Source organism: Heptranchias perlo, chromosome 13 (genome assembly GCF_035084215.1).
Source record: "Heptranchias perlo isolate sHepPer1 chromosome 13, sHepPer1.hap1, whole genome shotgun sequence".
NCBI lineage: Eukaryota > Metazoa > Chordata > Chondrichthyes > Hexanchiformes > Hexanchidae > Heptranchias > Heptranchias perlo.
In genome coordinates, this window is record NC_090337.1 from 3,824,950 (window position 1) to 3,837,434 (window position 12,485).

General features: G+C 42.2%; 1 protein-coding gene across 1 annotated transcript in view; it reads right to left on the reverse strand.

Moving 5' to 3' along the window:
• Positions 1-12,485, reverse strand: part of LOC137331724 (uncharacterized) — a 41,646-nt gene that overhangs the window by 1,985 nt on the left and 27,176 nt on the right. The window contains exons 10-13 of the mRNA XM_067995710.1: positions 5,021-5,085; positions 1,648-1,939; positions 606-1,442; positions 152-379 (exon numbers count right to left, since the gene is read on the reverse strand). Coding sequence (XP_067851811.1) covers positions 152-379; positions 606-1,442; positions 1,648-1,939; positions 5,021-5,085 — 1,422 coding nt within the window. The remainder of the gene's footprint in view (positions 1-151; positions 380-605; positions 1,443-1,647; positions 1,940-5,020; positions 5,086-12,485) is intronic.

The following is a 12,485-nucleotide window of genomic DNA, read 5'->3' on the forward strand; positions in this document are numbered from 1 at the left end:
GGGGGGCAGGTGGTGTACAGCTAATGCGTGAGGTGCGATCAAATGGATTTGCAAGGTCTTGGATATTATAGACACGCACATATTCTGGAAATAAATTAAAAAGTATCGACTGAATTGATCTGATTGTACCACAGTTAGAAATGTTCCTTACCCTGTTTTCGGGTCCATGCCAAACAATTCTCTTTTCATCCAACGCGAGTTCTTTCCCTGCAGGTAACGCTGCATCGTAATAACCAACTTTCACAAACTCAACTGACCCATCAGTGCGCTCCTGCCAGTTTATCAGATCATAGGAAGCGATGGGATCTCCGTTCTTATCGAAGCTTATTTCCTCTCCAAACTTGTCGGTGAAACGCACCTCCTTCAGATAGTGTAAGAGCTTTAAACACAACAAAACTATCACATGTTAAACAATTCTAAAATTATCCGACAGTGCGCAACATTTCTGATTAATTATTTCAAAACGAGGTAAAAAAAAATCCGCATCGCGATGAGAAACCTCTGTGGAATGTTATTCTGACTTTTAAGGAACCTTTTAAAAAACTATTTTTTTTAGAAATATCGACTCTGTTTTACCTTTCGGGGATGACCGGATCTTTCCTCACCTGCCAGGGTAGAATCTTTGATTTTTGGCCACATGTTTTGTTGAGAAATGGGCCTTTCCCATTTTCACACGACTTTAAATTATGAAGGGCGTGAGCTACAGCGTATACCGCTTTGTACACATTGTACGTAAATCTTAACTGTGACACATCGGTATATGTAGTCTCAATGGTCTCCAAGCTCTCTGAACCTGTGCACGGTTTGTAAGGAGAAGGTGATGTGTTTTCTTCCAGACTCTGATTTGAGATTTTGACGCTACAGCCAAAAACTTCCCGCCAGAGTTCTTCTACAAACGGATTGTCTGGTGCTGTTGAAGGGTGGAGTTTGACTAGAAACTCTCTCAGTCCGGGAATTTCCGCTCTCCTGATTCCAAACCCGATTGTCCCAGACAATATTTGCCGAGTTTCCGCTGACCACAAACGGACTGTTGTGACCCAGGCTTCGCTCGCTATCAGCTGGATGTCAGTAATGTTTTGCAGTCTGAGTTCTGTTACCAAAGCCAATGCATAGCGCTCAACAGAAAATATTATGATGACCTTAGCAGAGGACTTTTTAATGGTCTCCGTAACCTGCAGCAATTTAGCTCTGGTACGTTCAGGAGGGAGAAACTCAATAAAAGCGATGCATGTTTCAAGCTTAGAAACGTCTTCAACAAAGGACAATATCCCAAATCGGCCATAATCACTATCTTCTGCTACAATCCCAACCCAAATCCATTTGAAACGCTGCACCAGTCTGACCAACGCTTTGATTTGAACGGCGTCACTGGGAACTGTCCTGAAGAAAGTTGGGAACTCGCGCTTATCACTCAGACAGGTGCAGGACGAAGAGTAGCTGACCTGGAAGTTAATGCACATTTTTAGTTATAACACAGTCAGCATATTTGTCAAATCGCTGGGAAGCCAGCCATCCCCACGTTTCGTTTTAAAGCGTTTATAATCAATGCTTGGCTATTCCTATTTAATTGAAGAATGGACTTGTTACTTGTATAAGGGATATTCAGTAAACGTAATTCAGACCATGAAGTTAATTAACAAATCCTACCAGGCCAACACCGAAAGGAGCCAACACCCGTGAAGCGGCAATGGACTGTGAAGATCCGACGTCTCCCACAATGATGGGCACTGATGGAAGTGCCGCGCACCTGTAGCTGGATTCAGTCCCATCCTCCTCGTTCAGCAATTTGAGGGCTCCTTTAATCGATTCAGAACGTGTATGGCAGCTGTTAAAGATCCTATAGCCCAGAGTTACATTAGGAAGCAGCTCCGGATTCCAGTTTATTTCATTTATTGCGAAGATCATCGTTTGCACCCAACGCAGCCCTCTTTGCGTGAACCTGTTAAACACATACCGACACACTGAAAGTGAAATCACCCAAAATTGTTAGCCATATCTTTTGCAGGACGCAGGCGGTCCAGTTTAATAAGACGTTGCAAAAAAGTGAAAGTATTTGACACATATAAAACCACATTTTACTATAACAGTATAAATTCGTTTACCGTTTCTGTAAAACTGATTATCCCCCTAATTAAACTGACTTTCCATGTTCTGTGCTTTTCTGTGATTTAATATATTTCATTTTCAAAGCGTTTACACGGCAACTGAGATAAAACTTGCGTTTTCAGTCCGGATTTATCCAGGTTGATTTAACTGAATTTCAACAGGAAGATTTATAGAAATTCGTTTTGGGTGGTATAGCATCGGCCGCCTGCTATAGGCCTCGCTTGATATTCAATTCTACTGAACTGAATGGAACTGAGTATCTGGCGGAGCGTATTACGGGCAGGCGATGCGATACAGCCTGATTTACGCTACTGCCCAAGACGAATTGCTATTTAATTTCGAAGAAGTTGTGACATGCTTATTGAGTTCCTCTAACTAGCGATTTGACCCGGGCAGAACAAATTAATAATGAAACAAAGAAGCAAAAGAAAGAAAATGCAACACGCAAATAAAAGGACCAGCATCAATGAAAACAACAATATGCCGAGTCAGGAGTAGACAGCTTTCCAAGAACCCAAAATAAACACAGGAAATGTTTGAAATACATAGCAGCCCAGACAGCAACTAAAAGACAAAAAAAGAATGAGGCACTTCGGATAGGATCCAACTTCTACGACTATCAGCTCGGTTGAGCTTTTTTAAAATCTCTGATCTTATTTTTTTTTACCAATTGTAGTGTAGAATCCATCTTCAAGTATTGATTAGTCTTTCTATTGTAGCTGGTGGAAGTCTAGTATTTTGCGTTCTTGCTGTTTTGACTTTGATACCGACAGTCTTCTGCCTGATGGCTCGTCTGTTCACCCATTCGATCGCCATTCCACTTACACAATTTCCCCCACCAAATCCACAATACTTCGGCAGACACTGAACGATGGCAATTTAAATATCATGCCTACTCCGATTCATATTGGAAGTTATTTGACAAACAGCATTTAACATATTCAAGGAAACATTTCTATTTACGAAAGCGGTACTTTCAAATGGACTGATAAATATATTTTAATTATTACTTACTGAAGGCAGCGAACTGGTTGAGGTTTAAAGTGAAATGTGCTATAGACTGGAGCTGTTCTGAAATGCATTGGAAATAAGCCGCCCAGGACAATATCTCCATCTTCAGAAACTCCGTGATTGAACGTTTCCCTCAGTTTACATGTAGGTTGAATTGCTGAACTCAACTTCTTGATTGAGAAGAGGAACAGAAGGCTCCAAATGGAAGACGGCTGCATGATGATCAATGTCAAATCACTTCCTCGAGATCACTGGCGAAAATAATGGAAGTCTTTGACAGAAGGACTATTTGTGTACTCGCGAGGAAACCTGCGCTGGGGGACTGCAGCAATATCATTGTCGCATTTAAATAACTTAAAGAGGTTTCATGCCTCCCTGGTTAAGCATGCGTGGTGTGAGATACTTTTCAGTGAGATTATTTTTGAATGCTTGAGGCTATTTGTCTCTGTATTTCTGAGCTTAATCAGATTTTGTGTGATTGACATGAAGGTTGTTCACCCGGCAAGTATTAATAATTCATCGAGGGGATTCTCTGTATCTCCATTTCTCAACAGCAATCAACGACGCAGCAAGGATAGGATTATTTGAGAGCACATTTATGGAAACACGTGTGAACTGCACTTTATGCCAAATGAACTTTTTAAACAGAAGATTAATTTCTTTCACTGCATAATCATTTTTAGATTTGGTACGCACAGTTTTGATTGTAGATTACATGGGATAGTCTGGTGACGTTGGTTTAGCTAGCGCTGCTTGTACAGTACTTGGTATAATCTAGTGGTTTGGTTCTGCCGCCGCATTGGGAAATGCCAAATGCACTTACTATTTAACAGTCACTGGGCGTCAAATAAGTGAAGCGTTTAGAAAAGCTTGTCAGAGATTTGGTAGTGCGCAATTTAAAAAGAACTCTTTCTGTTTTGTTTCTTTCTCTCACAACATATGCGTTGTTGTGGCTGTTGTTGTTCCATTGAGTTGGGGGGGGGGCGGGGTGAGCATAGGGATTCTGCCTGTTTTGATTGATGGTATCGACTGCTTGTCCACTATTCTGTCCCAGGGTTGAGTCAGGCCACTTATATTGGCGTATTTATCGTCACTGCATTCTCATCCTGGAAGGTGTTAAGTGTTGTCGAGAGAAAAAGAGGATTTGGAAATTACAGCGCTGAGTGAAGGGGCTCGGACACTCCAATTCGTAAATCCCCAGTTCACGGTGGATGCAAAGCAAGACACATCATTGCCATGTATCCCATAATGTTTCACTGATAGAGTGGCTGTGGTAGAATGAATCTATATATTTCCACAATTAGGAAGCGGATGCGCTTCTTGACATTTAATAGTCAGTGTTGTGTTAAAGTTAGAGGATTTTTTAAATTTATGATTAGATGTTCTATCTACTCTTCAAATCAATAAGGTTCTTACACGTTGAAGTCAGTGTTCATAGCTTATTGAGCATCCAGAACATACATTAGTACTTGAAGTACATTTAACGTACAGTGCTTGGCATGTACATTTTTGGGACTCAAACGGATTATAGTTCTGAGCTCGGTATACAGGCTGACCAAACTTATATCGAATCCAAGTTATCTGTACAAACTGCCATTTTTATAATGTTGTCTCACTCCCTCTTCATGAAAATCTACACGTTTCTGCATTACATGATTACACGAAAGATATTGTACAACTCCATATAACGATAATTTATTTGAACTTGTCCCATATCAGTTAATTTGGTTAATAACTTGATTTCCTTTCTTAATGAGCTCTTCTTCCATTGGGCTAACGAAATCGATATAGCTCCCTTACTGTGTTATCTTATCAATACTTTCACTCTTGTTCCATATAATTGCTATTTTACCAAATGAAATCTTTAATTACAAGTCTGCCTTTGTTTCTGTATCATTCTTACCAATTAAGAAGGAACATGTATGCCCACATATTTTCCTTTGCAGAACTAACCATTTTCACACCATGCTATTAAATGATTCAGTAAACATATAAACATAGAAAATAGGAGCAGGAGTAGGCCATTCGGCCCTTCAAGCCTGCTCTGCCATTCAATATGATCACGGCTGATCCTCTATCTCAATACCATATTCCCGCTCTCTCCCCATACCCCTTGATGCCTTTTGTGTCTGGAAATCTATCTATCTCCTTCTTAAATATATTCAGTGACTTGGCCTCCACAGCCTTCTGTGGTAGAGAATTCCACAGGTTCACCACCCTCTGAGTGACGAAACTTCTCCTCATCTCAGTCCTAAATGTCCTATCCCGTATCCTAAGACTGTGACTCCTCATTCTGGACCCCCGCCTCCCAGGGGAAACATCCTCCCTGCATCCAGTCTGTCTAGCCCTGTCAGAATTTTATACTTTTCAATGAGATCCCCTCTCATTCTTCTAAACTCTAGTGAATACAGGTCTAGTTGATCCAACCTCTCCTCATACGACAGTCCTGCCATCCCAGGGATCAGTCTGGTGAACCTTTGCTGCATTCCCTCTATGGCAAGTATATCCTTTCTTCGGCAAGGAGCCCAAAACTGCACACAATACTCCAGGTGTGGCCTCACCGAGGCCCTGTATAACTGCAGTAAGACATCCTTGCTGCTGTACTCAAGACCCTTTGCAATGAAGGCCAACATACCCTTTGCCTTCCTAACTGCATGCTGCACTTGCATGTTTGCTTTCAGTGACTGGTGTACAAGGACACCCAGGTCCCTTTGTACATCAACATTTCCCAATCTATCACCATTTACATAATACTCTGCCTTTCTGTTTTTCCTTCCGAAGTGGATAACTTCACATTTATCCACATTATACTGCATCTGCCATGTCTTTGCCCACTCACTCAACTTGTCTAAATCGCCTTGAAGCCTCTTTGCATCCTCCTCACAACTCACGATTCCACCTAGTTTTGTGTTGTCAGGAAACTTGGAAATATTACATTTCGTTCCCTCATCCAAATCATTGATATATATTGTGAATAGCTGGGGCCCAAGCACTTTTCCCTGTGGTACCCCACTAATCACTGTCTGCCACACCGAAAAAGACCCATTTATTCGTACTCTCTATTTCCTGTCTGTTAACCAATTTTCAATCCATGCCAGTATATTACTGCCAATCCCAGGTGCTTTAATTTTGCACACGAACCTCTTATGTGGGACTTTATCAGAGGCCTTCGGAAAATCCAAATGCACCACATCCACTGGTTTTCCCTTAACTATTCTACCAATTACAACCTCAAAAAACTCCAGTATATTTGCCAAACACGATTTCCCTTTCATCAGTCCATGTTGACTTTGTCTAATTCTGTTGATATTTTCTAAGTGCCCTGTTATCACATCCTTTATCATAGACTCTAGCATTTACCCTACTACTGAGGTTAGGCTAACTGGTCTGTAGATCCATGTTTTCTCTCTCCCTCCTTTTTTAAGTAGTGGGATTGCATTTGCCACCCTCCAATCTGCAGGAACTGTTCCATAATCTATAGAATTTTGGAAAATGCCAACCAATGCATCCATTATTTCCATGGCTACCTCTTTCAGTTCTCTGGGAAGCAGGTTATCAGGTCCTGGGGATTTATTGGCTTTCAGTCCCATTAATTTCTCCAGCACTTTTTTTTACTAATACTAATTTCCTTTAATTCCTCCTTCTCACTAGTCCCTTGGTTCCCCAGAATTTCTGGGAAGTTGGTTGCGTCCTGTTCCGTGAAGACAGAACCAAGGTATTTTGTTTAATTGCTCTGCCATTTCCCTGTACCCCAGAAGCAGTATTTTATGAAGGTTCAACATAACTTTCTTGCATTTTTACCCTATGGGCTCCACATTGGGCCGATGAGCGCCCATTGTTTTCGTACTACATAGCCTCTCCGACATCAAAGATGGCGTCTTGGATGGGCGTTTCCAGCGTGACGTGCGCTAGAGGCCATCTTGGTCTAGGAGTTAGCGTATGTGCAAATACCGAACGCTGGAAGCATGTAAATTGGGCAGAAAATAACTGTGCAACGCTCATTTTCGACCTTAACGCTCAACTCAACGCACAGTCTTAATCCCGACCATTTGAACGTGTCTTACAGTGTCTGAAGGACCCCTCACCAGCGCTATTTAAAGGGGCCATGCAGGTGTTGCAGGTTAGTTGCTGGATTATTGCTTCTGGCTGCTGGTGGAGTAGGAAGTGTTTTTTGAAGCTCTCTATTCTTATTGCAGGTGGATTTTGCGATGGAGAAGATATGGGGTAGAAAGCACAGGGTTAATTAGAACGACAAGGTGGTGAACAGTCTGGTTCAGCCTGACACAGAGATCAGGGTAAGGGTTGGAATCAGTCTCAAGGGTATGAATATTATACGGGTAAAAAATCATGGATTTACATAGAATTACATAGAATGTGCAGCACAGAAACATGAAATTCGGCCCAGCACGTCCATGCCCATGCTTATGCTCCACACGAGCCCACTCCCTGCTTCATGTCGCCCTATCAGCATATCTTGCTATTCCTTTCTCCCTCGTGTGTTTATTTAGCTTCCCCTTAAATGCATCTATGCTAATCGCCTTAACTACTTCTTTTGGCAGCGAGTTCCACATTCTAACCACTTTCTGGGTAAGGAAGTTTCTTCTGAATTCACTATTGGATTTATTAGTGACTATCTTATATTTATGGCCCCTCGTTCTGATTTGCCCCGCAAGTGGAAACATCTTCTCTACGTCTACCCTATCAAACCACTTCATAGTTTTAAAGATCTCTATCAGGTCATCCCTCGGTCTTCTATTTTCTAAGTAACCCAGCCTGTTCAATCTTTCCTGATAGGTTTAACCTCTCAGTTCTTATATCATCCTAGTAAATCTTTCTTGCACCTTCTCCAGTGCCTCCATATCCTTTTTATAATATGGAGACCAGAACTGTTCACAGTACTCCAAATGTGTGCTTACCAAGGTTCTGTACATGTTTAACATAACTACTCTGCTTTTCAAGTTTATCCCTCTAGAATTGAACCCCAGTGGTTGATTTGATTTTTTATGGCCTTATTAACCTGCGTCGCTACTTTTAGTGATCTGTGTATCTGCACCCCCAGATCCCTATGCTTCTCTACCTCATTTAGACTCTTATTATGCAAGCAGTATGTGGCCCCTTTATTCTTCCTACCAAAATGTAATACCTCACATTTATTTTGAAATTCATTTGCCAATGACACGCCCATTCTGCAAGTTTATTAATGTCTTCCTGCAATTTGTTGCAGTATTCCTCGGTATTAACTACACCCCTCAATTTTGTGTCCTCTGCAAATTTTGAAATTGTACTTCTAATTCCCGAGTCCAAATCGTTTATGTAACAACAGTGGTCCCAGCAGCGATCCTGGGTTGGTCCTCCCAGTATTTCATTGGAGGAAACAATTGCTCATTCGGGATGGAATGTTTAACAAACAGCTTGACAATATCGAGGCAGTGGAGGGTCGAGAGAGGTGGAGGAGCTTGGTGTTGTCAACGTATATGTGGAACCTGATGCCATGTCTTTGGATGATAACATCAATGGGAAGTATGGGACCAAGGATAGATTCTTGAGGGACTCCAAGGTAACGGTGTTGGGGAGAAAAGAGAAGTAATTGAAGGCGACGCTCAGGCTGTGGTTCGATATAAAAGTGGAACCAACCACTGAGCTGGACAATGGAGGAGAAGCATTGGAGAACTATAATGTTATTGACCATGTCAAAGGCTGCAGAGGCGCTGAGAAGGAGGAGCAGCGATAGTTCACCACAATCACAGTCATGGTCACAGAGGGTGTCATTTGTGACTTTGATTAGGGCCGCTTCAGAGCTGTGGCACGGGCAGAAACCCAATTGGAGATATTCAAACATGGAGTTCTGAGAAAGTTGGGCACAGATTTGAGAGTTGACAATACGTTCAAGATATTTGGAGTGGAAAGGAAGGTCGGAGGTGGGGAAGTAGTTTGCAAGGCAGAGGGGTCGAACTGGGTTTTGGAAGAGGGTCGATGACAGCGATTTTGAAAATAAGGGAACAGTACCTGAGGAGAAGGAGCCATTTACAGTGTCAAATACCGGGTATATGCACATTAATTTGGGTGTGGATATGTCAAATCGCTCGAATAAAATGTAAATTATGTTTACAAGACATAGCTATTGAAAATAAAGAGTTAGAGGGTAATACGAATAGCTTTGGCTGATGCAGAGACGTAACACATTTTCACATCATCTGTTTGTGTAATATATATTACAGACAGAGGAGGGTTTTATCCGGCATGCAACCGCATTGAAAACACCAAATAAAAATAGTTTTGGGAGATTAATCTACTTCCAAATAAATACACAATGTGAATAAAAATCTAGCTCTTGACGTCATAATTTAGGATTGATATTAAGAACCAGAAGAGCAAGGGATGCAGGACGAAGAGAATATATTCAAAAAAATAACTATAGGTCTACAATTAGGAAAGTTTAGCAGGAAGTTATGTCTTTGTCACTAAAATTGAGACCATCTGTTCAGCTGCGCCTGCTGCTTCCGTCCCTTCCCCTAGCCCACAAAGCCAAACTTCCCCTATCGTTCCCCCCTGCCCTAGCTCTGAACTCGCATCTTTCCCTATTTTCTCTTTTATCTCCCCTCATGACCTCTCTGAGTTCTCCGAGACCCACCTCCTGCACCCTCCACCCTCTTCCCACTAAACTGCTGACCACACTACTTCCCTTCTTGACCCCCGTGTTAGCTGATATTGTTAATGGTTCCCTCTCCTCAGGTTCTGTTCCTCTCCCCTTTAAATCTGCCATCATAGCACCCCTCCTCAAAAAACAACCCTTGACCCCTCTGTCCTTGCAAACTACTGCCCTACCTCCAACGTCCCTTTCCTCTCCAAAGTCCTTGAAGGTGTTGTCGCCTCCCAAATCCATGCCCATCTTTCCAGCATATTCTCCATGTTTAAATCCCTCCAATCAGTTTCTGCCCCTGCCACAGTACTGAAACTGCCCTTATCAAAGTCACAAACGACATCCTATGTGACTGTGATGATGGTAAACTATCCCTCCTCATCCTTCTTGACTTGTCTGCAACCTTTGACACGGTTGACCACATCATCCTTCTCCAATGCCTCTCCTCCGTCGTTCAGCTGGGTGGGACTGTGCTCACCTGGTTCCATTCTTATCTAACCAGTCGCAGCCAGAGAATCACCTGCAATGGCTTCTCTTCCCGCTCCTGCACCGTTATCTCTGGGGTGCCCCATGGACCTATTCTTGGCCACCTCCTATTTCTCATTTACATGCTGCCACTCAGTGACATCATCCAAAAACGCAACATTACATTCCACATGTATGCTGACAACACCCAGCTGTACCTCACAACCACCTCCCTCAACTCCTCTGTCTCTCATTTGTTACATTGCTTGACTGATATCCAGTATTAGATGAGCAAAAATTTCCTCCAACTAAATATTGGGAAGACCGATCTATTGTCTTTGTTCCCTGATGCATACTCAGCTCCCTTGCAACCGACTCCATCCCTCTCCCTTGCCACTGTCTGAGGCTGAACCAGGTCGTTTGCAATCTAGGCATTCTATTTCACCCTGAGATGTGCTTCTGACCACATCGCCGCTCCATCATCAAGAATGCCAATTCCACCTTCATAAATTCACCTGGCGCTGCTTTTCCTCAGCTCATCTGCTGCTGAAACTTTCATCCGTGCCTTTGTTACATCCCGACTGGACTATTTCAATGCTCTCCCCCCATCTTCCACCCTCCATGAACTTGAACCCATCCAAAACTCTGCTGTCCGTATCTTAACTCGCAGCAAGTCCTGTTCTCCCATCATCCCTGTGCTCTGTGGCCTGCATTGGCTCTCGGGCCAGGAAAGCTGCGATTTAAAAATTCTCATTGTTTTTTTCAAATCCCTCCACAGCTTCGCCCCTCTCTATCTCTGTAACCTCCTCCAGCCCTACAACCGTCCGAGATCTCTGCACACCTCCAATTCTTGCCTCTTGTGCATCCCCGATTTTAACCGCTCGACCATTGGCGGCCGTGCCAATCAGCTGCCTAGGCCCTAAGCTCTGGAATTCCCTCCCTAAACCTCTCCCCCTCTCTATCTCTCTCACTTCCTTTAAGACACTCCTTAAAACATACCTCTTTGACCAAGCTTTTGGTCACCTGCCGTAATATCTCCTTTTGTAGCTCGGTGTCAAATTCTTTCAAATAACGCTCCTGTGAAGCGACTTGGGACGTTTTACTAAGTTAAAGGCGCTTTATAAATGCAAATAGTAGTAGTAGTTGTTGTTATATTATCTTACAGCTTTATTTCTGCTATATTATCTATACTTCCGTTGCCACCCATCCCTGAAAAGATTGAATGGTTTGATTGAAAAGAATTTTAGCGCAGGTGGCACATTGGCAACATGGAAAATAAAGCAAGGTCAAAAGGGAATGTTCATTGGAAGATAGAATGTGACTGGTATTCCCAATGGCTATCAACTTACAAGATGTCATGCTGACACTAGATTTTCTCTAATTTCCAGCTACAATGCCACCGGACAGACAAGAAATACATACATACTGTTTTAGTGTCTGAGTATGGACGGAATCCCTCAAATAAAGATAAAAAATATGGTATTCTGATTTTTCTGATCTATTATAAAGTATGTCGTGTTTCCACTTCATTGAGTAGAAGAGCAAAGACTTTGGGGTGGGTTATACTAAACTTTAAAAATGGCAGATCAAATTGATGAAGATGTAAATAATACACATTGGACTCCAGTTTTGTAATAGTTATATAGGGCACAAAACAAAGAAAAAAATGCAAAACTTATGCAAATCATTGGATTAGAATATTGGGATACAATTTCCACGACAGTTTATGCCATTTCTACTGGGTTTCCACCGAACTCCCACCATCATTAGGCCGGAGATTGGGAGAACCCCAGCGGATATTCCCGACGATTCTGTCCAATTTATTCAAGCGGTCTGTGTCTTTGGAAAAACGCTAAAAAAATGTTAGCATAGATGACAGGCTTTAATATATGAGATGAGGTTAGAGAAGCTGGGAATGTTTTCACAAGAACAGAAAGTCTAAGAGAAGTTCTGATGGAAGTGTTCAAAATTATGAGAGGTTTTGATAAGCGAGAAGATTGATGCTCACTGAATTGCTGAATAGATGGCATTAACTTAAAATCTTCACGAAAAGAACAAAGGGAGAGGTTAGAAGTTATTTTTAATCAGAGGGTTGTTAGGACGTGGAACACCTTACAAGAAGCAAGGGTAGAAGCAGAATCCATAATAGTTTTTAAAAGGGAAGTGGATAAATGTTTGAAAAAGAAAGACTGAAAAGGGTCTGAGGAAAGACAGGGGAATGGGGCTAAGTAGGCAATCTCTTTTAGACGGCCGGTGAAGGCCC